The sequence below is a fragment of the Schistocerca serialis genome, chromosome 7 (genome assembly GCF_023864345.2).
Source record: "Schistocerca serialis cubense isolate TAMUIC-IGC-003099 chromosome 7, iqSchSeri2.2, whole genome shotgun sequence".
Taxonomy (NCBI): domain Eukaryota; kingdom Metazoa; phylum Arthropoda; class Insecta; order Orthoptera; family Acrididae; genus Schistocerca; species Schistocerca serialis.
Window position 1 is genome coordinate 505,965,717 of NC_064644.1, and position 24,667 is coordinate 505,990,383.

Consider the following 24,667-nt stretch of genomic DNA (forward strand, 5'->3'; position numbering starts at 1 on the left):
CAGATGTAAATGAAACCACTCACCAAATAGTAGCGTCGAGGCATCGACAGGCACACGCAGAAGGGAAAGAAAACTAGCTAGCTTTACCTACATTTATACGCTGCAACCACTGTGACGTGTACAAATTGTTGGGGGTTTTTTCCTGTTCTGTTCACATATGGAGGGCAGAAATAATGATTAAATGAATGCTTCTGGGCATGCTGTAATTACTCTAATCTTGCACTCACAATCCCTATATGAGTGATCTGTAGGGGGTTGTAGTATATTCGTAGAGTCGTCACTTAAAGGCAGTTCTTGAAACTAGGTTAGAAGATGTTCTCGGATTAGTTTATGCCTGTCTTCAAGAGTCTGTCAGTGCAGCTTCTTCAGCATCTTGGTAACATACTCCCATCACTGACAAACCTGTGACTATACATGCTGCCTTTCTCTATATACATTCAATATCCCCTGTTAGTCCTACGTGGTACAAATAGCACACACTTGAGCAATATGCTACATTGATTTCACAAGCGATGTGTAAGCAATCTCCTTAGTAGACTGATCGCAATTCCCCAGTATTCTACCAATAAACCAAAGTCAGCCACCTGCTTTACCCACAGCTGAGCCTGTGTGATCATTCCTTTTCATATCCCTGCAAAGTGTTACTCTCAGGTATTTGTATGAGTTGGTAGATTCCATCTGTGACTCACTGATATTAGTCGCAGGATACTATGTTTTTTTGTTTCATGAAGTGCATAGTTTTACATTTCTGAACATCTAAAGTAAGTTGACAGATTTGCACCAGATAGAAATCTTTTCGAGATCTGACTGTACATTTAAGCAGCTTCTTTTGGACTGTACTTTATTATTAGATAACTGCATAATCTGCAAAAAAAGTCTCGCGTTACTATTAATATAGTCTACAAGGTCATTAACATAGAGCATGAACAGCAAAGATCCAAACACACTTCACTGGGGCACACCTTAAGCTACTTCTACAGCTGATGATGATTCTCCATCCAAAATAACATGCTGTGTCCTCTCTACCAAAAAGTCCTCAATCCAGTCACCGATTTCACTTGACACCCCCATGTGATCATACTTCAGCATAGGTGTGGTACTGTATCAAATGTTTTTTGGAAATCAAGAAATATAGCATCCGCCAAGTTGCCTGGAACCAAGGCTTTCGGTGTATCATGTGAGAAAAGTGTGTTGGGTTTAACATGATCGATATTTACAGTATCCATGCTGTTTTGCATGGTGGAGGTCATTCTGTTAAGGATATCTCATTGCATTTGAGCTCTACAACAAATTGATGTCGAGGACATTGGACGTAGTTTTGTGGATCACTTCTATTACCCTTCTTGTAACCAGCTGTGACCCACACTTTATTCTCACTAATTAGCATAGTTTTTTGTTAGAAGGCTCTGCAATAGAGTATAGTTAGAAGAGGGGGCTAGCTCAGCTGCATGTTGGGTGTAGATTCTGATTGGATTCCATTGACCCTGGAGCTTTGTTCAGATTTAACACTTTCAGCTGTTTCTCAACACCATTGACACTAACACTTATTTCATCCATGTTTGCAGTGGTACAAGGATTAAACTGGGGCAGTTCTCCTGGGTTTTCCTTTGTAAAAGGGATGTTTGAAAATTGAGTAAGCATTTCAGCTTTTGCTTTGCTGCCCTTAATTTCAGTTGTCTCCTTCACTAGTGACTGATAGTAACTTCGGTGCCACCAACAGCCCGTACTTGTATACAACCAGAATTTCTTTTGGGTTTTGTTTCATTTGACAGTATTTATCTGCATAAACTTGAGCTGTAGTTCTTCTACATGCTCCTGCCCTGTATTGAAAGTTTAAAGTTCCTTGTTGAGATATGACACTACTGATTTTTATCTAGTTCACTGAACATACATATCTTTTTGCTTATTTTAGTTGTCACACTGATCTCAGTTTCAATGTGGACATCCTCAAAGACATAAGGTCTATTTGTTGCTGTTAGGTCTGGTATACACTGAAGGGGAAAAAAAAATCACAACACCAAAAAATTTTTAGTGCAGAGTAATGAAATTTCGGGAATACATTTGTCTATTTAACATATTTAAGACCATTGGTTAATTTAAGCAAGAGATAAGCCATTGAAAATGTGAAATGCTGGTATATTGATAACAGGTATAACAGCCAGGATGTGGAATGTGAGCATGCAAATGTGCATGCATTGTGTTGTACAGGTGCCGGATGTCAGTTTTGTGGGATGGAGTTCCGTGCATGTTGGACTTGGTGGTTAGTTAATACAGGGACAGTTAACTGTCTGTGGATGACACTGGAGTTGTTGTCTGATGGTGTACCATATGTGTTGTTAATTAACTTTTTATACCTGGGATTCACAGTCGTGTAGAACTTTATAAAAGACATCATATTTATGCCAGTGACTGTAACACTTTCTTTATTTCACGATTGCAATTTTAACCTTTGGCCATTATCAAGTGAACATGTTATGGCTATTGGGCCATGTCAACCTAAAATGGGCTAACACATATGTCATCATCATTACTATTAAATACATTGGTGACACTGTTACATATTGCAAGCACACACATCCATATGTCATAAGACAACATAGTCTGTAGACACTAAGGTTCGTTAGCCTGTCACTAGTCACCTAGTTCACCAAAACAGTAATCTGCCACTGCAGTTTAGAGCATATGTGACTAGTGGTGGGCTGACGAACATGAGTGTCTACAGATTATGTTGTTTCATGACATATGGATATGTGTATTCACAATATGTAACGGTGTCAGCAATGTGTTTTATGGTAATGACGACATATAAATGTCTCAGCTCATTTTAGGTTGACATGGCCTAATAGCCATAACATCTTCACTTGATAACGGCCTAAGGCCAAAATTGCAATCGTGAAATAAAGAAAGTGTTACAGTCGCTGGCATAAATATGTCTTTCATATGTGTTGTATTAGAGATAGACCTGGTGATAGTGACTCAAGGCAGCATGTAGACACGCTGTAGAGCATGTTGGGTTACAACAGTGGTATATGGGGGACTGTTATCCTTTCGGAAAAGACCCTCTGGAATGCTGTTCAGGAATGGCAACGTAACAGGCCAGATCAGTATAATGTTGTACAAATTTCTAGCCATGCTGCATGGGATAACCACGAGAGTACTCCGGGTGTCATAAGAAGTCACATCCCGACCATAACTCCAGGTGTAGGCCCAGTGTGTCTAGCACACAGACAGGTTGGTTGCAAGTCCTCAACTGGCCTAATCCTAACACACACACACACACAGCCATCACTGGCACCAACGCAGAACCAGCTTTCATCAGAGAACAGAACAGACCTCTACCCTACTCTCCAATGAGCTCTCACTTGATACCAGCTGAAGTCGCAAATGGCAGCGATTAGGAGTCAGTTTAATGCATGCTACAGGGCATCTGTCTCATAGCTGTCCTAAAAGTAACTGACTGGTAACAGTTTGTTATGTCACGGTGGTGCCAACTGCTGCTCCCATTGCTGCTGCAGATGCAGCCATATGCTGAATATGACAAGTCTTATCTTTCGGTAGTGCCACATGGTCATCGGAACCTGGATTTCTTGCAACTATACATTCTTGTGACCACTGCTGCCAGCAGTCATGTACAGTGGCTACAGTCTTGCCAAGACTTTGTGCAATATTGCAAAAGGAACATCCACCTTCTCATAGCCCTATTACACTACTTCGTTCACTCATTGAGGTGTTGATAACGACGTCTTTGTCACCTTACAGGCATTCTTGACAAGCGTCAACTCACCATGTCCAGTCTCAAAGGTAACTAATGCTCACGACTGTTGCAGTGTGTATTTAAAGCAAACCTTATTTACATCCTCATAGTGGTGCTACTAGCACCACTCTTACGTGACTGGCACAAAATTTGAAAAGACATCATCTTTCAGATGTAGAAACACTCTTAGCAATTTTCGTTTGTCGCAGAACTACTTCTTGGTGTTTGAAATTTTTTTCTGATCAGTGTATTTCCAATATAAGTAGGGTTCCAAACTATCTGTTCTAGGTGGTTTTCAGAGAAGGCATTTAATTATGTTCCACAGGATGCCTTATTGTATCCATCACTAACAAAACTGTTCTTTTCGCAATTTCATCTACATCTATACTCCGCAAGCCACCCAACGGTATGTGGCAGAGGGCACTTTACGTGCCACTGTCATTACTTCCCTTTCCTGTGCCAGTCGCGTATGGTTCGCGGGAAGAACGACTGTCTGAAAGCCTCCGTGCGCGCTCTAATCTCTCTAATTTTACATTAGTGATCTCCTCAGGAGGTATAAATAGGGGGAAGCAATATATTCGATACCTCATCCAGAAACGCACCCTCTCGAAACCTGGCGAGCAAGCTACACCGCGATGCAGAGCGCCTCTCTTGCAGAGTCTGCCACTCGAGTTTGCTAAACATCTCCGTAACGCTATCACGGTTACCAAATAACCCTGTGACGAAACGCGCTGCTCTTCTTTGGATCTTCTCTATCTCCTCCATCAACCCGACCTGGTACGGATCCCACACTGATGAGCAATACTCAAGTATAGGTCGAACGAGTGTTTTGTAAGCCACCTCCTTTGTTGATGGGCTACATTTTCTAAGGACTCTCCCAATGAATCTCAACCTGGTACCCGCCTTACCAACAATTAATTTTATATGATCATTCCACTTCAAATCATTCCGCACGCTTACTCCCAGATATTTTACAGAAGTAACTGCTACCAGTGTTCGTTCCGCTATCATATAATCATACAATAAAGGATCCTTCTTTCTATGTATTCGCAATACATTACATTTGTCTGTGTTAAGGGTCAGTTACCACTCCCTGCACCAAGTGCCTATCTGCTGCAGATCTTCCTGCATTTCGCTACAATTTTCTAATGCTGCAACTTCTCTGTATACTACAGCATCATCCGCGAAAAGCCGCATGGAACTTCAGACACTATCTACTAGGTCATTTATATATATTGTGAAAAGCAATGGTCCCATAACACTCCCCTGTGGCACGCCAGAGGTTACTTTGTCTGTAGACGTCTCCATTGATAACAACATGCTGTGTTCTGTTTGCTAAAAACTCTTCAATCCAGCCGCACAGCTGGTCTAATATTCCGTAGGCTCTTACTTTATCAGGCGACAGTGCGGAACTGTATCGAACGCCTTCCGGAAATCAAGGAAAATAGCATCTACCTGGGAGCCTGTATCTAATATTTTCTGGGTCTCATGAACAAATAAAGCGAGTTGGGTCTCATACGATCACTGTTTCCGGAATCCATGTTGATTCCTACAGAGTAGATTTTGGGTTTCCAAAAACGACATGACGCTCAAGCAAAAAACGTGTTCTAAAATTCTACAACAGATAGACGTCAGAGATATAGGTCTATAGTTTTACACATCTGCTCGACGACCCTTCTTGAAGACTGGGACTACCTGTGCTCTTTTCCAATCATTTGGAACCTTCCGTTCCTCTAGAGATTTGTAGTACACAGCTGTTAGAAGGGGGGCAAGTTCTTTCGCGTACTCTGTGTAGAATCGAATTGGTATCCTGTCAGGTCCAGTGGACTTTCCTCTGTTGAGTGATTAAAGTCCCCAGTGGTGATTATGGTTTTACTGGGGAAATTATGTACAAAAGAACTGTTGTTTTCTCTAAAGTTTTTGATCACATCAGGGGATGTGTGGTGGGTGATAGAAGGATCCAATTACCGTTTTATGCTAACCCTTGATACTGAGTCTTGCACAAACAGTCTCAGATGCGGCTTCAATTTCTATCTCTAAGGATTCAAATTTATTGTGTACTGCGACAAATACATCAGCTCCATTTCCCACCTGCTTATCCTTCCGATACACACATTAATTTTCACCAAAAATCTCACTATCAGTTTCAGGTTCCAACCAGTTTTCTGAACCTAGTATTATGTAAGCTTCACTGCTTTCCAGGAGCACTTCAAACTCAGGCACTTTGTTGTGAATGCTTTGGCAGTTAACCAATAGGATTTTAATGTTTCTACTTGTGGGAGACATTTCTTTAAATTTTACACTGATACCTCTGGGTTATGTACAGCTGTCTTTACCTGGATGGGATACAGCTATTTTTACCTGGATGGGATGGAGAGTCACCTAATCTAAAAAACCATTGTGTGCACCCCACACACAAGTCAGCTGCTGATGTGTAGTGTGCAGCTGACCCACTTAAGGGGACCCTACAGTTCTTAATGCTATGGCGCAATTCCAGTAAGTTGTAACCTAGCTCATCACACAACCTTTGAAGTCTCTGGTCCATTCAGAACCAAGGGGCCAGGATCACTTCTGTGGACAGTGCTGCAGATAGTGAGCTTTGTTGAAATTCGGTGCGCACAGCTGATCTTCTCGACCTTCTCTCCCAGTTGCTGGAATTACCCAAGTATGACTTCAGAGCCTAGATGGCGGGCATCTTTTGTTCCGAAGTGCGGCAAAACCTTCAGTTGTTTGTATCCTATTCCCTCAGTGGCTGCCAGAATAGCCTCTTCGGCATGTTGAATGAGTCCCCAAGGCATACACACAGTCCATCCAGTGTCCTTTCCTGTCCCTTGATGCCATTTCTCTCTGTAAGAGGTACCACCATTTGCTGTTCGTTTGAACTGCCAACAGTTAATAGACCATACCCTTTCACATTTGCCACCTCTTGACACCGGACAAAACAGGATTGCCCAAAACAGGTGAAATGAGTCCCACTGGCTCACTTTCAGAGACACTGTACCTCAAACTTGTTGATTACAGGAATTGGTATAACACCTCGAGTCGTCCTATTCTCTGTTCACATTGTACAGGAACGCCCTGATCTACCATTGAAGCATCACTCACAGTTAAGTGGAAAAGTAATGAGAGATCCTGCACCTTCTGCAGAGCGTCAGGCTCCACAGGAGGGGTTAGTACTGGAGGTGCCTTTGGTACCAGTACCACAGGTACCAGTCTCCTGGGAGCTCTTCCAACACACAGATATGCCAATCATTTGGCAGTAATCAGGGCATTTTCCAGCAGCTTACGAATGTTGACCAACTCGTCCTGCATTTAAGAACAGCATTTTCACTGGTGCATTGTATTACAGGATAGTGAACAAATAACTTTAAACCTGCTAATTATCTTTTACTCTGTTGAGCTAAAAAACACTAATTCCTATAAGAATTTAAGCAAATAAACAAAATAGATTTCTGTTAAGACAACAGGAAAACCTTTGGTGAAAATTACTAGTTTGCTAAAACTTTTTTAGGTTAGTTACAGTTGTTGGTAAACTTGAAAATAGAGTTAATTTATGATAAATATAGATACTCATCCTTCAGGTGAAACTAAATGTAACACAGTATGTTAGTTACAATATTTGCTGCAAATTAGATTACGCACATTCTCAGAAATGCACATTTATTTATTTGGGGTGAGTTATTCTTTGGCAGTAACTGTGAATCGCAAACGCTTATTTGCTACAAAATAAGTTATCCAAAACACTCATACCAGTAACTTACGAAAATATGGTTTTTTAAGCATCCAAAAATTTTCAAAAGTGCTTCTCACATAATTATACAATGAAGTTAGAGAAAGATTGTTTTGAAAGAGGACAGGCCTAAGATAAGTTTATAAGCTGCTACAAGCATACAGTTAATAACAGTAAGAGTTCTTGGTGGCACTGGCGAATGTTCAAAATTTCACAATGTATCACAATACAAAGGAGTAATGATACAACAGTGAAAGATTATGTAAAAGTTATACAAACAGTAAAATATGTGAATCTACAATTTCCAGTCAGCACATGAATCTTTTACATGTGGTCTCACTCAAAGGAATATTCAGACATCGGCTTTTACATATAAATAAATGTGCAAATTGTACATAATTTTTACTTAGATGTTTCTGTGTCAATTCTACACTCGCGTGCCAAATAAAAACATTACAGTGTGAATTTGTCAGCTGAAATCATGAAAATGTGCAGCGCCAACAAAGCAAGTCTTCTGCCTGTTGCACCTAACAATGCAGCAATGCAGTGTGTGTGTGTGTGTGTGTGTGTGTGTGTGTGTGTGTGTGTGTGTGCGTGTGTGTGTGTGTGAGGGGGGGGGGGGGGAGGGTTGAATATAGGAATGTAGATTTCAATTAACTCTTGTTTCTCTTCCACAGCTCGTCGTAACAATTGGCCACCTCTACCAGAGAAGTGCTGTTTCCAACCATGTTTCTACCAAGATATTAATGTTGACATACCACTAGAGTTCCAGAAGATTGTTCGTTACCTGTATTATCTTTGGATGTGTAAGTTTCCTCAGATCTTTTTATTCATTTTAAACTGTTATGTGTTAGCTGTAATTATCCTCCCTTCCTCACCTCTTCCTGAACTTCTTGGCATGTTTGAGCATCCCATTATGCCTGTTCAGTTTATATGAATTTCTTAGTTTCTTTCACTTATTTTATGGATTAGCATTGGATGTTAATTGAAGACAACAACAACCTACACTGATGACCCAAAATATTATGACCACCATAAGATTGAATGCTCTTTTGTGGAGTTGTGGGCACATGACACAGAAAGTAGTAGCACATAAACAGAATAGTGGTGAATGGGGAATCACTAGCTGCAATACAACCTTCAAATGAGGAAATAAACTGGAATAAGTGACTGTGAGAAATATTAGACTGTTAAGGCTTGTACCCTTGGAATGATCATTTTGGAAATGGTGAAGCTAGTTAACTGTTCGCGTTGTCATTAGCGTCTATGGGAAAGTCAGTGAGTGCCAGTGAAACCATGGGTAGGACACAAGGTATTAGATGTAAACACTTCATCACAGAACATACAGATCAAAGGTTTTCCTGCTCCATACGGCAGGGTAGGTGGTGACCTATGACAGATCTGATGACGAGTACAGTGCTACTACAGGCGCAAATGTTCCAGAGCACAATGTTCAGCATACATTGTTGATCATGTGGTTATTCAGCAGACAACCTGTACATGTTCCTTAATTGACATAGTGACAGTCAATTACAAATGCAGTGGGCACTGGGTCATAGGAATTTGACCAAGGACAAGTAAAAATTTGCTCTGGATTCCATGAATCACATTTCCTGTTACACCAGGTCGCAAGTCGTAGCCGGATACACCATAAAGACGAGTAGCTGCTTGAAACATGCACATAATCCCAGATGCAGACCAATGGATGCAGTATTATGCTGTGGAGGGGGAAGGGGGGCGGGGTTAGATCCACATGGATTGCTACAGGATCTGTGGTAGTAATCAAAGGCAGCATGACAACTGAGGATTACATGAACTGTATTCACACACACACTAGCGTGTGTTCGTGCCAGGCTTGGGCAAGATTAAATTCATCTGAACCTGATGGAACAAATGAGGGACACTGTTGGGTGTCAACACCATACCTATAAACCACTGGCTCATAATTTATGGGAACTGCTTGACCTGTGCGTTGACACGTAGTGCCACAAACCTCCAAAATTTACCAAGGACTTGATGAATTGATGCCATGCAGAATCACTTCTGTAGAGTATTCTCAAGCTGGACCAGCACACTAGTAAGCACTTTTAATGTACTGGCTTGTCATTATACAAAAGTGCAGGTCCAGATTCACGTGACATTCAGTTGAAATAAGTTTTACATGCAGATACCACTTTTACGCTCTGTGTGAACTGCTACTGGCAGTGCAGTAAATAGTTGTAATAACTGAAACTGAATTTTTTAATGGAACACTCTGCACAGCATGAGGAAGCATGTTTAAATAAAAAATGTGCAAAACTAAATTGAAAAATAAGGAATACATTTCATTTTTTGCAATCCATCATATAGTTATTCTACTTTAGTATAGTTATTCTATTTGTCTTTAAGAGCACGATGCAATTTCAAGAAATTTCACATTTTCAGGAGTATTGATCCTCCCTAGGATCTCTTAGAATGATGCCTTTTCTTGCTCTCCTAACCCCTGATGTTATTAGACATTCTCAAAAAAGTGTCAATAATTTTGTGTGATGTAATAGTAATTTTGCTTGTAAGGAAATTGTGTTTGTTCATTTCTCTAAATGAACATGCTCATATTCGGAAAGGTGCTAATAACCTTTTTATTGAGCACCCTCAAGCCAGAGTCATCAAGAAATCTCAAGCATCATCAGTTTCATAAGCATGTGGTCTCTTTAGTAACATGTTTATTGGATAAATCACTTAGAGTGTAATAAAAATGTCATTTAGCAATTAAAAATTATGTCATGTTTATTTCTAAGGACTTAATGACATTTGAGTACCTCAGCTAAGCTGCCTGCTCTGTCTTCTGTTAAGACACACTGTCTAAGGCTGGCCACCCCTTGACAGGGCTTATTCCTGAGTATGCCACCAGATTCAAGATTCCTCCAGGCCACTGGACACACTCCCCACGAACTGCCCCATATAGTCCCAATTTGACATGCTTCTAAATTGTTCATGATGAAGTAACTGCCATATCATTGAATTTTCCACCATTGCAGCTATAGAATCTTCTGGGTGAAAGCTTCATGGTGTTTTGGAGATGGTTATATCATTTTGATGTGTAGTCATGGTGCTTTCCAAGGAAATGATAGTCATGAGCTGTTCTCAAGTGTTCAGCTGAGTGTCATTTTACAAATGGTGCAAAATTTCAGCAACCTGTTTTTTTGCCATACTCAGTAGTTGTGACAACTGAAAGTTATAGTGTGGGTGGCCTGGAATTGTTACTTTGTTTAGATGGAAGGGAAACTATTGAGGCATCAGCTTCAGCCCTCAATTGCCTTGCCATGCTGCTATGTTCTTGATATTTCTTGAGTGGTGGAGGTGGTGTGTAATTATGGTATTCTCTTCATTTGTCATAGTGTGAACCAGTCTTCAAGTGGCTGTTGTACTTTGAGTAGGTTCAAAGCTGCGTTCTACCTTATATTAAACTGGAAAGCGTTGTCATTACCACAGGTATTTTCCCCGCAAATGGTATATAATTTGGTTCTACCCTAGACATTAGTAGCCTTCCTTAGGCTCTTGGTAAGGCCTCTGAAAATGTAATGGGCAGTCAGATGAAACTGAGATATATGGGGGAAAAAGTAAGTAAACCGTTCATTATTTACGGTATGGATACTCCTCATTGGAAATCAGTTGGAATAATTAATAACTCAAGACAAATGTTTTAAGAATAGTTTGCAGATAGAATGAAATTTATAATGAACCAAATGCTAACATAAAATTTAATCTATTCCATGGTAAATTCATATAATTACTTGAAAATAGCTTTCCACACAAGCTGGTTGGGGGAGACACTAAACAGCCAGATAAAAAGCTGTGGATCACTAGAGGGATTGATGTATCTCGTGAAAGGAAAAGGGAAATGTATCTTTTGGCAAGAACAAGTAGGAATCCTGCAGTAGTTGCACACTACAAAAAATACTCAGTTACTGAGAAAGGTTATTAAAAATCAAAGAACATGCACGTAATGTTGGAAATTAGTATATCCAATAACAGACTTGAGGCAATATGGAATGTAGTGAAGCAAGAGACAGGATAACCAGTCAGAGAACTCCACAGCAGTGCTATTAAACTGAATGGAAAGGCTATAAAAGACTAATCAGAGGTAGCAAATGCAGTTCATAACACGTCTTAAATATTGTAGAAAGCATAGGGACAGACAGTTAAAGAGCAGTATATTGAAAGTGTAACCTTCATAAAATTCAATCATATGAATGTATCACCAACTTCTTCTGTAATTCAAAAAAATATACATTCTCTGAAAAATAAAAGCTCACGTGTTTAGATGGTATTTTCAATAGAATAGTAAAAATTTATTCCTTCGTTATAACGGGGTGTATACGACCCGGGACAACCGGGAAAAGCCCGGGATCTTTTCCGAATTCCAGGAATTTTTCATTGTTTTAGCTTTCAGTTAAATTTTTGTAATTTTGACTGGTAAGAATTTATTTCCTAGCAAAGAATATTAATGTAGCCTGCTACTGGAGAATTTTACTGCAGCAGTAAAGTATGAATGAGAGGGGAAAAAAATAAAACTTGCGGGCAAAGGAAATGCGCCATTTACAACAAAACACTGTGCATGCACGAGAGTCAGCAAATAGCAAAAATATGCCCAAGGCCGTAGGGCGAAGACTATGTAATACTTCGTAACAATAAACTGCTTTTTATGAGCGTGACGTGACAACTGTTTACATTAGTCTCATGTGACCAGTTGCCAGCGGGCTCATGTGCATGCACAGTTGACTCGTATATGATCGCTTTTTGAAGTGTGGCTGCACGTGTCCTATGCTCTGAGTATATGCTGTCATTGGTTGACGAAGTGATGTGGCATGAGATACAACTGGCTTACAAAAGGACATCGCAATCTCGATTTCAACACTCCAGAAACTAACGCACTGTTTGGTGCAATTCTAATTTATACTTCTGTAATACGAACAGCATATATGTTGCTGCAAATCAAAGGTCATTTCAAAACTTCTCTACCCATTTGTTTGGTTAGTTGGTTGGTATTTTTATGCCCCTGGGAAGTTCTATGCCAGTGTATAAAACATTAGCCATTCAAAGGAATGACAAGTTTTACAGTTCCGAGGGAAAACCTGACACTTAGCACAGAAAAAGTGTATTTTTGCCCTGGAAAAAGTATATTTTTTAAATGGGATACCTGGGAATTTTTTCCTTGTCCCTCTATACACCCTGTATAAGCTCAGTCTTACCTGAAATATGTAATGCATCACTAAATTGAGACATTTTTCCAGAGAGACTGAATTAGTCATTGTTAAAACCCTTGTTTAAGAATAGAGGTAAGAGAGGTGTCAGTAATTCTCAAACATTTTTGAGGAGATAATGTATTCGATAATAGTATTTCACTTTAGCAACAATAGTATCCTTAGCAAATCACAGTTTGGGTTTTAGAAGGGTTGCTCTACTGAGAATGCTATTTACATGTTCACTCATCAGATTTTACAAGCATTAAATAATGAAATCGCACCAGAGGGTATTTTCTGTGTCCTGTTTAAGGCATTTGACTGTGCGAATCACAGTATTATAGATACATTTTTATGGGGTTGATAGTATAGGCAACCAGTAGATAATGTCATACCTAACCACAACCAAGAGAATGCAGAAAGCTGTACTTAGTCATTCAAGCAATAGTGTCTAGGGATAAAATTCTGACTGGGGAGAAATCACGTATGGGGTTCTCCAAGGTTCAATGTTAGATCCATTACTGTTTCCCATATACGGGAACGATCCTCCATCTTGTATACAATAAACAAAATTAGTTCTTTTTGTAATCAATCCAAGCATTCATACAGAAACAGAGGAAATGATAAATAAAGTTCTTAAAAGTATCATTGACTGGTTTTCTTTGAATGGTCTCATCCTCAGCTTAAGACCCAACATACTCAGTTCTGCACATCTAGAGGTACTACACCAATTATGCGTGTAGCACATGGTGAGAAATTAATAATTAGGATGAAACTTCAAAATTCTTAGGTGTTCATATTGATGAGAATTTAAATTTGGAAAAACACATTTTGGAACTCCTAAAACAACTCAGTTCAGCCACAGTCACACTAGAATCATTGCAAATCTTGGGGAGAGAAAAAACAGTAAATTGACATATTTCGTATATATTCATTCAGGTCATATGGACTAATGTTTTGGGGTAACTCATCTTCAAGAAAATGAGTTTTCGTTGTGCAAAAATATGCTGTGAAAATGATATGTGGTGCTCACCCTCGATCATCTTGCAGACATACGTTTAAGGAGTTGGGCATTTTGACTACTGCTTCACAGTATATTTGTTCCCTCATGAAGTTAGTTGTAAATAATCGATTACAATTCCAGAGGAACAATGAGGTACATAAATAAAATATCAGAAAGAAAAAGCAACATCATGGCTCCACATTCAGGTTGTCTTTAGCACAAAAAGCTGCGCATACACTGCTGCAAAAAAAATTTGGATCATTTACCCAGTGATATAAAATGTCTGACAGACAGCAAAGTAAAATTTGAAAACAAACTGAGAAAGATTCTCCTTCACAACTCCTTTCATACCATAGAATAATTTCTATTATTGCAATGTGTGAAAGGTGGCAGATAGGAATTACTGACCTTCTTTTACAAAAAATGTTCAGAATGTAACTGTACGTACAAATTAATGTGTGATGTTGAATATATAATGATTTGTTCCACATCATTACAATCTATTGTGCAAAATGACCCATGGAACGTGTTACTGACTAACTCGTAAGTGAGCAGGCCCCCATGTTGCCAAGGTTGTTCAGACCATATTGCAGAAGTTTCATGGGGAACCCCTTACATATCCTCCTTACAGTCCCATTCTCTACCCATGTGATTTCTGTATTTTTGGAGCCTTGGAGAGAGACATTCATAGCCATTGATTTGCTCTGGATGAAGAGGTGCATGCCTTGGTACAGTCACGGTTCCGTAGGCAACTGCAAACATTTTTCTGTGAAAGGGTTGACCGTCTTGTCTCGCTGTGGGATAAATGTATTAACAGTTATGGCAATTACTTTTGAAATAATACACAATTTACTTGTTGTCCATCTGTTTCATTTTCCTTGACTGCCACTTATAAATCTAAATCCAATGACCATGGAAATGGGTTGTTTTCTCTTTCAAAATAACAGAAATTAAATTGACTCATATTCCAGCATTAAATATCAAAAAAAACATTTCATTTCCATTTAAGGTAATTCATGAGACCTTTAAAAGTTTTCGGTGAGAGCAGATAAAGCTAGACTTGTCATATTGTTCTAGCTTAAAAAAAAAAAAAATGCTCTCTATTAAACTGAGAGGGGGAAGAATGAAAATATGGAAGTAAAAAGTTTCATTTGAAACTAAAGGACTAACAGTCTATAATTCACAAATTACATAACAACTATTGGAAAAGTGGGACAGAAATACAAAATATAATGTAATTTTATATTGACATGTTAAACGTGAGGCACTGTATAACTGCATAAATTGTATATAATAGAGGAAAACATTCCACGTGGGAAAAATATATCTAAAAACACAGATGATGTGACTTACCGAACGAAAGTGCTGGCAGGTCGATAGACACACAAACAAACACAAACATACACACAAAATTCAAGCTTTCGCAACAAACTTGCCTCATCAGGAAAGAGGGAAGGAGAGGGAAAGACGAAAGGATGTGGGTTTTAAGGGAGAGGGTAAGGAGTCATTCCAATCCCAGGAGCGGAAAGACTTACCTTAGGGGGGGAAAAAGGACATGTATACACTCTCTCTCGCTCGTGCGCACACACACACACACACACACACACACACACACACACACACACACACACACACACACACACACACCCATCTGCACATACACAGACACAAGCAGACATATGTAAAGGCAAAGAGTTTGGGCAGAGATCAAACTCTTTGCCTTCACAAATGTCTGCTTGTGTCTGTGTATGTGCGGATGGATATATATATGTGTGTGTGCGTGCGTGCGTGCGTGTGCGCGCGCGCGCTCGCGCTAGTGTATACCTGTCCTTTTTTTCCCCTAAGGTAAGTCTTTCCGCTCCTGGGATTGGAATGACTCCTTACCCTCTCCCTTAAAACCCACATCCTTTTGTCTTTCCCTCTCCTTCCCTCTTTCCTGATGAGTGAACAGTTTGTTGCGAAAGCTTGAATTTTGTGTGTATGTTTGTGTTTGTCTGTGTGTCTATCGACCTGCCAACACTTTCGTTCGGTAAGTCACATCATCTGTGTTTTTAGATGCATAAATTGTATGTTTTATTTGAAGATGTAAGAAGTTAAATTATAGGAAATCTACCATAGAAATAATTAAGAATTGAAAACATGATCAGAATTTTTATTTATGCAACTGAAAAGAGAGCCACAGATCTTTCTGATAATGTACGGGAGTTCTGGACAAGAATAAGGAATTATTTAGGAGTAAAGGAGGTTGTTGTTGTTGTTGTTGTTGTTGTTGTTGTTGTGGTCTTCAGTCCTGAGACTGGTTTGATGCAGCTCTCCATGCTACCCTAACTTGTGCAAGTTTCTTCATTTCCCAGTATCTACTGCAACCTACATCCTCCTGAATCTGCTTAGTGTATTCATCTCTTGGTCTCCCTCTACGATTTTTACCCTCCACGCTGCCCTCCAATGCTAAATTTGTGATCCCTTGATGCCTCGGAACATGTCCTACCAACTGATCCCTTCTTCTACTCAAGTTGTGCCACAAACTTCTCTTCTCCCCAATCCTATTCAATACTTCCTCATTAGTTATGTGATCTACCCATCTAATCTTCAGCATTCTTCTGTAGCACCACATTTCGAAAGCTTCTATTCTCTTCTTGTCTAAGCTATTTATCATCCACGTTTCACTTCCATACATGGCTACACTCCCTACAAATACTCTCAGAAACGACTTCCTGACACTTAAATCTATACTCGATGTTAACAAATTTTTCTTCTTCAGAAACGCTTTCCTTGCCATTGCCAGTCTACATTTTATATCCTCTCTACTTCGACCATCATCAGTTATTTTGCTCCCCAAATAGCAAAACTCCTTTACTACTTTGTCTCATTTCCTAATCTAATTCCCTCAGCATCACCCGACTTAATTCGACTACATTCCATTATCCTCGTTTTACTTTTGTTGATGTTCGTATTATTTCCTCCTTTCAAGACACTGTCCATTCCGTTCAACTGTTCTTCCAAGTCCTTTGCTGTCTCTAACAGAATTACAATGTCATCGGCAAACCTCAAAGTTTTTATTTCTTCTTCATGTATTTTAATACCTACTCCGAATTTTTCTTTTGTTTCCTTTACTGCTTGCTCAATGTACAGATTGAATAACATTGGGGATAGGCTACAACCCTGTCTCACTCCCTTCCCAACCACTGCTTCCCTTTTGTGTCCCTCGACTCTTATAACTGCCATCTGGTTTCTGTACAAATTGTAAATAGCCTTTCGCTCCCTGTATTTTACCCCTGCCACCTTTAGAATTTGAAAGAGAGTGTTCCAGTCAACATTGTCAAAAGCTTTCTCTAAGTCTACAAATGCTAGAAACATAGGTTTGCCTTTCCTAAATCTTTCTTCGAAGATAAGTCGTAAGGTCAGTATTGCCTCACGTGTTCCAATATTTCTACGGAATCCAAACTGATCTTCCCCGATGTCGGCTTCTACCAGTTTTCCATTTATCTGTAAAAAATTCGTGTTAGTATTTTGCAGCTGTGGCTTATTAAACTGATAGTTCGGTAATTTTCACATCTGTCAACACCTGCTTTCTTTGGGATTGCAATTATTATATTCTTCTTTAAGTCTGAGGGTACTTCGCCTGTCTCATACATCTTGCTCACCAGATGGTAGAGTTTTGTCAGGACTGGCTCTCCCAAGGCCGTCAGTAGTTCTAATGGAATGTTGTCTACTCCCGGGGCCTTGTTTCGGCTCAGGTCTTTCAGTGCTCTGTCAAACTCTTCACGCAGTATCGTATCTCCCATTTCATCATCATCTACATTCTCTTCCATTTCTATAATATTGTCCTCAAGTACATCGCCCTTGTATAGACCCTCTATATACTCCTTCCATCTTTCTGCTTTCCCTTCTTTGGTTAGAACTGGGTTTCCATCTGAGCTCTTGATATTCATACAAGTGGTTCTCCTTTCTCCAAAGGTCTCTATAATTTTCCTGTAGGCAGTATCTATCTTACCCCTAATGAGATAAACCTCTACATCCTTACATTTGTCCTCTAGCCATCCCTTCTTAGCCATTTAGCACTTCCTGTCGACCTCATTTTTAATACTTTTGTATTCCTTTTTGCCTGCTTCATTTACTGCATTTTTATATTTTCTCCTTTCATCAATTAAACTCAATATTTCTTCTGTTACCCAAGGATTTCTACTAGCCCTTGTCTTTTTACCTACTTGATCCTCTGCTGCCTTCACTACTTCATCCCTCAGAGCTACCCATTCTTCTTCTACTGTACTTCTTTTCCCCACTGCTGTCAATTGTTCCCTTATGCTCTCCCTGAAACTCTGTACAACCTCTGGTTCTTTCAGTTTATCCAGGTCCCATCTCCTTAAATTCCCACCTTTTTGGAGATGACTCACCTGAAGGCAGAAGTGCTGCATCATCGATGGGTGCATTAACAAAAGGTACAGACTCGGCTAGCTTTCAGAATGAAATTCCTTTTTCATGCTTGTAGGAGAAGTATGCTCACGTGCAACCCCCCCCCCCCCCTCCACGCATGCATGCGTCTCCCTACATTCCCTCCCTGTTGCTCCTGCACCACCTACTCACCTACTTCTGGAGCAACCCCCCCCCTTCCCCCCCCCCAACCATTAGGGATATCAGTCCCCACTTCTGAGCCGGAGAATCGTAAGTCTTCTTCAGCTCCTCTCACCAGGAAGTAGTCCCTTGGGTCACTCCCTTCCCAGGTTTCTGCTAGTGGGGAAGATGAAACTTACCAGTGGCTGAAGAGCCCAAAAGTAGCTGGTCATAAGGCTCCACGCTCATCCTCAGTTCTGGAGACTGAATCAATGAAGTCCTCCCAGCCAGGGAAACCGAAGGAGCAGCAAGAGAAATCCAAAAGTAAGGTCCCCAAGGCCAAGGGAATTGTGGTGGCACCCACACCACCGCTACTTAGCTCTGCAGGTGAGATGGAAATTCCGGGGTCCGCTGAGGACCTAGATCTCGCCGGACTCTCAGACCCAATGTATATAGAGTGCCCAGTCAAAAAGTCGGTGGCAACAGGTCACCCTGAGGTGTAAACTGCCCCATTGAATGTTCCATGCCTTCTCAGTCTTACGATGACATCATCCCTCAGTGGAATTGCGGCGGTCTTTTCCACTACCTGGCTGAGCTACGGCAGCTGTTCAGCTTTACACCTGCTTTCTACATTGCCCTCCAGGAAACCTGGTTCCCCTCAATGCGGACCCCTGCCCTCCGCAGATATAAGGGATACTACAGGAACCTAGTGACTATAATAGTGTGTCAGGTGGAGTTTGTGTTTATGTCCTAAACTCAGTCTGTAGTGAACCTGTGCCCCTTCAAACCCCTCTTGAAGCTGTGACTGTCAGAATAACGACAATACAGGAAATAACTGTGTGCAATGTAATCTTTCTCCAGATGGTGCAGTATCCCTGAATTTTTAAGCTGCACTGATTGATCAACTCCCTAAACTTTTCCTACCTTTGGGAGATTTTAATGCCCATAACCCCTTGCGGAGTGGCTCCGTGCTTACTGGCCGAAACTTTGCTGTCTCAGTTCGACCTCTGCCTCTTAAATACTGGGGCCACACATTTCGATGTGGCTCATGATAGTTATGCGGCCATTGATTTATTAATTTGCAGCCCAGGAATTTTCCCATCTGTCCACTGGAGAGCACATGGTGTGTGTGTGTGTGTGTGTGTGTGTGTGTGTGTGTGTGTGTGTGTGTGTGTGTGTGTGTGTGTGTGTGTGACCATTTCCCCCTCTTCCTGTGCACCCATGGACTCCTGCCCAGATGGGCTTTAAACAATGTGGACTGGGAAACTTCCACATCCCTTGTCACCGTTGAATCTCCCCCACATGGTAACATCGATATGATGGTTGAGCAGGTGACTACAACAGTCGTTTCTGTGGCAGAAAACACGATTCTCCCCCTTTAAGACTGGTTTTCGACGCCCAATTGACTTGACTTCCTCACCTTCCTCAGCTTAAGTAGAAGTGCTTGCAGCAACACCAACTGGGGTGGAGATCACTCAGCTGCAGCTCTACAGAGCCCTTGTCCAATCCCGCTTTGACTATGAGAGTGTGGTTTATGGTTGGGCGGCACCCTCAGCATTGCGTTTACTCGACCCAGTGCACCACTGTGGTGTTCGCCTAGTGACATGAGCTTTTAGGACTAGTCTGGTGACCAGCATCCTTGTGGAGGCCGGAATCCCTCCATTGCGGGTTAGGCATGCACAACTGCTGGCCAGTTACACATGTTCGTAGTTCTCCTGCACATCCGAATCAATGTCTCCATTTCCCACCCACGGCAGTTCATCTCCCTCATCGGCAGCCCAGGTCCAGGGTTTCCAATTGCAGTTAGTGTCCGATCCCTTCTTTCTGAACTGGAGTTCTTGCCTTTACCACCTATACTTGAGGTCTGTTAACATACAGCTCCATGGTGTACACCTAGGCTGTGGCTTTGCCTGGACTTTTCGCATGGCCCTAAGGACTCAGTTAACCCCATGGCTCTCCGTTGTCACTTCCTCTCGATCCTTGTCAAGTACCAAGGCCACGAAGTGGTTTACACAGATGGATCGATGGCTGATGGTCACCTCGGTTTCGTGTATGTCCATGGAGGACATATTGAACAGCATTCCTTGCCTGAAGGATGCAGTGTTTTCACTGCCGAGCTGGTGGCTGCATCTCATGCTCTTGAGCACATCCGTTTATTCCCTGGTGAGTCGTTTCTTCTGTGTACTGACTCCTTGAGCAGCCTGAAAGCTATCGACCAGTGCTACTTTGTCATCCTTTGGTAGCGATCATCCAGGAGTACATCTATGCACTGGAATGGTCTGGTCATTCAGTGGTATTTGTCTGGACCCCAGGTCACGTCGGAATCTCAGGCAACGAACTTGTCGACAGGCTGGCCAAACAGGCTATGCGGAAACCACTTAGGGAAATTGGCTTTTCTGCAACTGACCTGCGTTCAGTACTACACCGTACGGTTTTGGAGCTCTGGGAGACAAAGTGGCATAACCTCAGCACACACAACAAACTGCGTGCCATTAAGGAGACTGAATGTGTGGCAGTCCTCCATGTGGGCCTCTGACAGGGACTCAGTACTCCTGACGGCTCCACAGTGGCCACGCTTGGCTGACACACAGCTACATCTGGCGCCATAATAACCCACCTCAGTATTGGTGCAGCGCCTGGCTGTCATTTGCCCATATCTTGGTGAGCTGCCCTTCTTTGGCTGCCATGCAACAGACTCTTCAGTTACCGGACTCATTGCCGTTAATTTTAGCTGACGACGCATCATCGGCTAGTTCAGTTTTACGTTTTATAGGTGAGGGTGGGTTTTATCATAAGTTTTAGCTCATGTTCTTTGTTCCTTTGTCTTCTCCACTCTAATGTTTGTGGGATGGATGTTTTAAAGTCACAGAGTGGCTGGCTTTCCCTTTTTATTCTCATGGTCGGCCAGCCACAGTCATCTGCTGTCTTGTTTTTAACCCCTCTACCTTTTTATTTCATCTCTCCGTGGTTTTCTTGTCCTGTTTTGTCCAAGGTAGTGTCAGTTGTCCTTCTGTCGTTCTTCTGATTCTTCCTTTATTCGTTCCTTTCTTTTCTTCTTTCATTGTGTAATTATTTTACTGGGAACAAGGGACCAATGACCTCAGTTTCGTTCCTTCCCCTCTCACTTTTAAACCAACCAACCTTCTTCCGCAATTACCTTCACCTTTTCAGATTCCACTGGTCCCTTTCCCTCACAAGCCTTGTTCTACAAAAACATGACTCCATGGCATAGGCATCCCTGAACCACCTCCACTCCCTCCACAAAATACTATTACTATGCAATCCCCACTACCTACACCTCATCGCCCAAATTGAAACCCTGAGACCCCAGTGCCTAGAACAACATCCAAAACATCACCTCCACAACTTATCCACCCTGCTGAAATCCTTCTCCTCGGGGGCAGCACTGCCCACCCCAACCCTACTCCCAGTGTTCCTTCTCATCAACTCCTCACAGCACCCAGACTCTGCCTAGCTGACCTTTTCAACCTACCACATCCTCCAAAACTCCCTACTTACACACCACAAAATCCAGAACCAAAACAATCCCTGGACACCATTGGTAACCTCTCCACCAAAATCCTCAGCTCCACATAAGTTTGTCCTATCTAAAAGTCTCACATTCAACCCTATTCCAAGATTTCACAATGTTGGACTTGTGAAAGACCTACTGTCCTCCGGCTCCCCACAGGCAAAACAATTCTTTGCCCCCTACCCCTTGAACCAAAGCCAATCCAATCCTAACATTGAACCCTGCGTGCCCGAAGTTCTAACACCATTCAACTGTGACCCTTTCACACTCCTGCCTAACCATCCCTTGGTCACCTTCCAGGAATTCCTAACTTTCAACATGGCCTCACCATCCTTCCCCAGTCCCTCCCTAAAAACAACAAACCTTGAGAAGCAAGGACTGCCCTGTACTATCTAAAAACAGATCCTGACCTGACCCGGCAGACAAAGGTTCCACCATTGTTGCGATGAACTGGATTGACTTCCTGACAGAGGATCTCCACCAGTTGTCGGACACCTCCACCTACAAGCTCTGCCAAAGTGGCCCCATCCCAGAAGTCCAACATATCCGCCCTCCCCTGCCCCTCAGTGGGCCCACCACACTTTGGTGAGTTCGTGCTTGGCTACCACGGGGTGCCAGCTTTGCAATATCTTTTCCCTTCCATGCTGCATGTCTCTCCTCTTGTTATTCTTTTTCCCCTCCCTTGGGGAATATGTCTGGGATATTTTTGGGAATGTGTTCTTCATTTTCAGTGGTCTGATATCAGAACAGTCTCTCCAATGTTTTTTTTTTTTTTTTTTTTCCTTCGTTCCCTTTCTCCTATCCTTCCTCCACTTCAGCGTTTGAGGTTCCTCTTTTCCTTCTTCCTCCCTGTGTGCTTCTGAAGGCCAGCCCACAAGTCTGAAGCATAACACGCGACTGGGTAACGCATAATTCCCAGCCCTGGATCAGCAGGTAGGGTTCACACATACCCCCTGATACAGGCCAGTACTAGGGGGGGGGGGGGGGATGATTGCCTGAGCTATTACCTTCCCAAATTGCCAATTGGTCCCTCTGTCAGGTGTTCACAAGGTATGAACAATCACCTAAGGTGGGTGAGCCCACCTCTGAGGGCACCTCACATACCCACCTCCCCCTCCCCACTTCCTACTGGAAGGAGTGTGCCACTGCAGACGGAGTGGGGCTAACGATTCAAAGACCCTCCCAGCTGCACCTCAGTTCCTCATAGTTTTGCATACTGAAGACAGTCAGCCTTTTCTACAGTCCACCTGTTTATTATTCAGAAAGCTGTTTGTGCAATTGCCAGCCCTGTGAAATCCTGCTCTCGTTTACCCAGTTATGCTTTGGTTTCTAGGGACTTCTTGGAATTCTCAAGCACACAAATTGCTTGCAGCTTCATTCCTCCATGGCTATCCTGTTCCTATCGAGGCCCATCGAATGCTGAATTCTTCGTATGGTGTTATTTACACTAGGCTGCTTGATGGTCTGACCAAGGCAGAAATCCAAACTTTCAGATCAGAGTGTCATTGCCCCCTGCAGGTTTGGGGGTTAGAATAGGCCCGCAATATTCCTGCCTGTCGTAAGAGGCAACTAAAATCAGTCTCAAACATTTCGGCCTATATGTGATGGTCCCCTGTCGGGTTTGACCCCCATATTTCCAGATTCTTCCGAAGAGCGAGCTAATTGTGGAAGGGCGCCTTACATGGTGCATTGTGTTCATTGTGCATTAAGACCGTTAGCCAGCTTTCTCGTCGTAACATTGCCGTCCCGCTTGTTCTCCATCTCTTGGGCGAGGATACATTCCTGGGTGTGATTTCCACCATGCACTATATAGTGTTGCTTTTTTGCGGTGACGACAACCATGGACTTCCTTGCGCCTAATATCCAGCACGGTAGCCAGTCCGTTGTGGTGGGGCTGCCATGTACCCTGTTGGTTGTAGCCCCCTGACAACACAGGGATCGCTCTGCTGATGCCTGCGCCATTAATTCCCAATGTATGCCAAGGAGTCGATGCTTATCTCCCTGGGGCATCGGACACTGGACTCGCATTTGGAAGGACGACGGTTCAATCCCACGTCCGGCCATCCTGATTTAGGTTTTCCGTGATTTCCCTAAATCACTCCAGGCAAATGCTGGGATGGTTCCTCTGAAAGGGCACGGCCGACTTCGTTCCCCATCCTTCCCTACTCCGATGAGACCGATGACCACGCTGTCTGGTCTCCTTCCCCAAACAAACCAACCAACCAACCAACCTGGGGCATCGGGACTCCCAGCAATGGCCATCCTGCCAGGTGGCTCTTGCTGAGGCTGGGTGGCACCCTTAGGGAGGGCCCTTGGTTGGAGTGGGTGGTGTCAGGGCGGATGACCCACAATGAAGTGTGGTACATCATCTCTTGCTGGTGGCCATCTGCCAGCAGTCTCTAAACGTTCTCAGGCTCAATTAAACGCTCAGAAATACGATCCCAAATCATTCCCCTCCCTGGCCACACTGTGGGAGGAGTGTAAGGCTCAGGATGGCAGTGACACTTATTCGCCATGGTTCCTAGTTTGAACAAGAGCTGATGGGGAGTCTTTCGTGACAACAAAGCCTCAATTCTTCATAGAGCATTTGGAGGACAAGTTTGGGGAGGTGGAGGGCTTGTCCAAAATGCTCTCTGGGTCAGTATTGATAAAAACAGCATCCTCTGCTCAGTCATGAAGGTTACTTGCTTGTGACGAGTTGGGGGATGTTTGTTACCTTCACACCCCATAAGAGTTTGAATATGGTCCAGGGTATTATTTTCCATAGGGACCTTCTTTTGCAGTCTGATGACTAGCTATGTTCCAGTTTAGTGTGTCGAGGTGTTCATTTCGTCCAGCGCGTTCATCGGGGTTCGAATGATAATCAGATTGCTAC

At 42.3% G+C, this 24,667-nt stretch overlaps 1 protein-coding gene across 1 annotated transcript in view; it reads left to right on the forward strand.

Annotated features, from left to right (window-relative positions):
• The window catches only part of LOC126412409 (secretory carrier-associated membrane protein 1), a 64,809-nt gene that overhangs the window by 17,500 nt on the left and 22,642 nt on the right, over nucleotides 1-24,667 (forward strand). Inside the window, exon 5 of the mRNA XM_050081993.1 lies at nucleotides 8,162-8,290. Coding sequence (XP_049937950.1) covers nucleotides 8,162-8,290 — 129 coding nt within the window. The remainder of the gene's footprint in view (nucleotides 1-8,161; nucleotides 8,291-24,667) is intronic.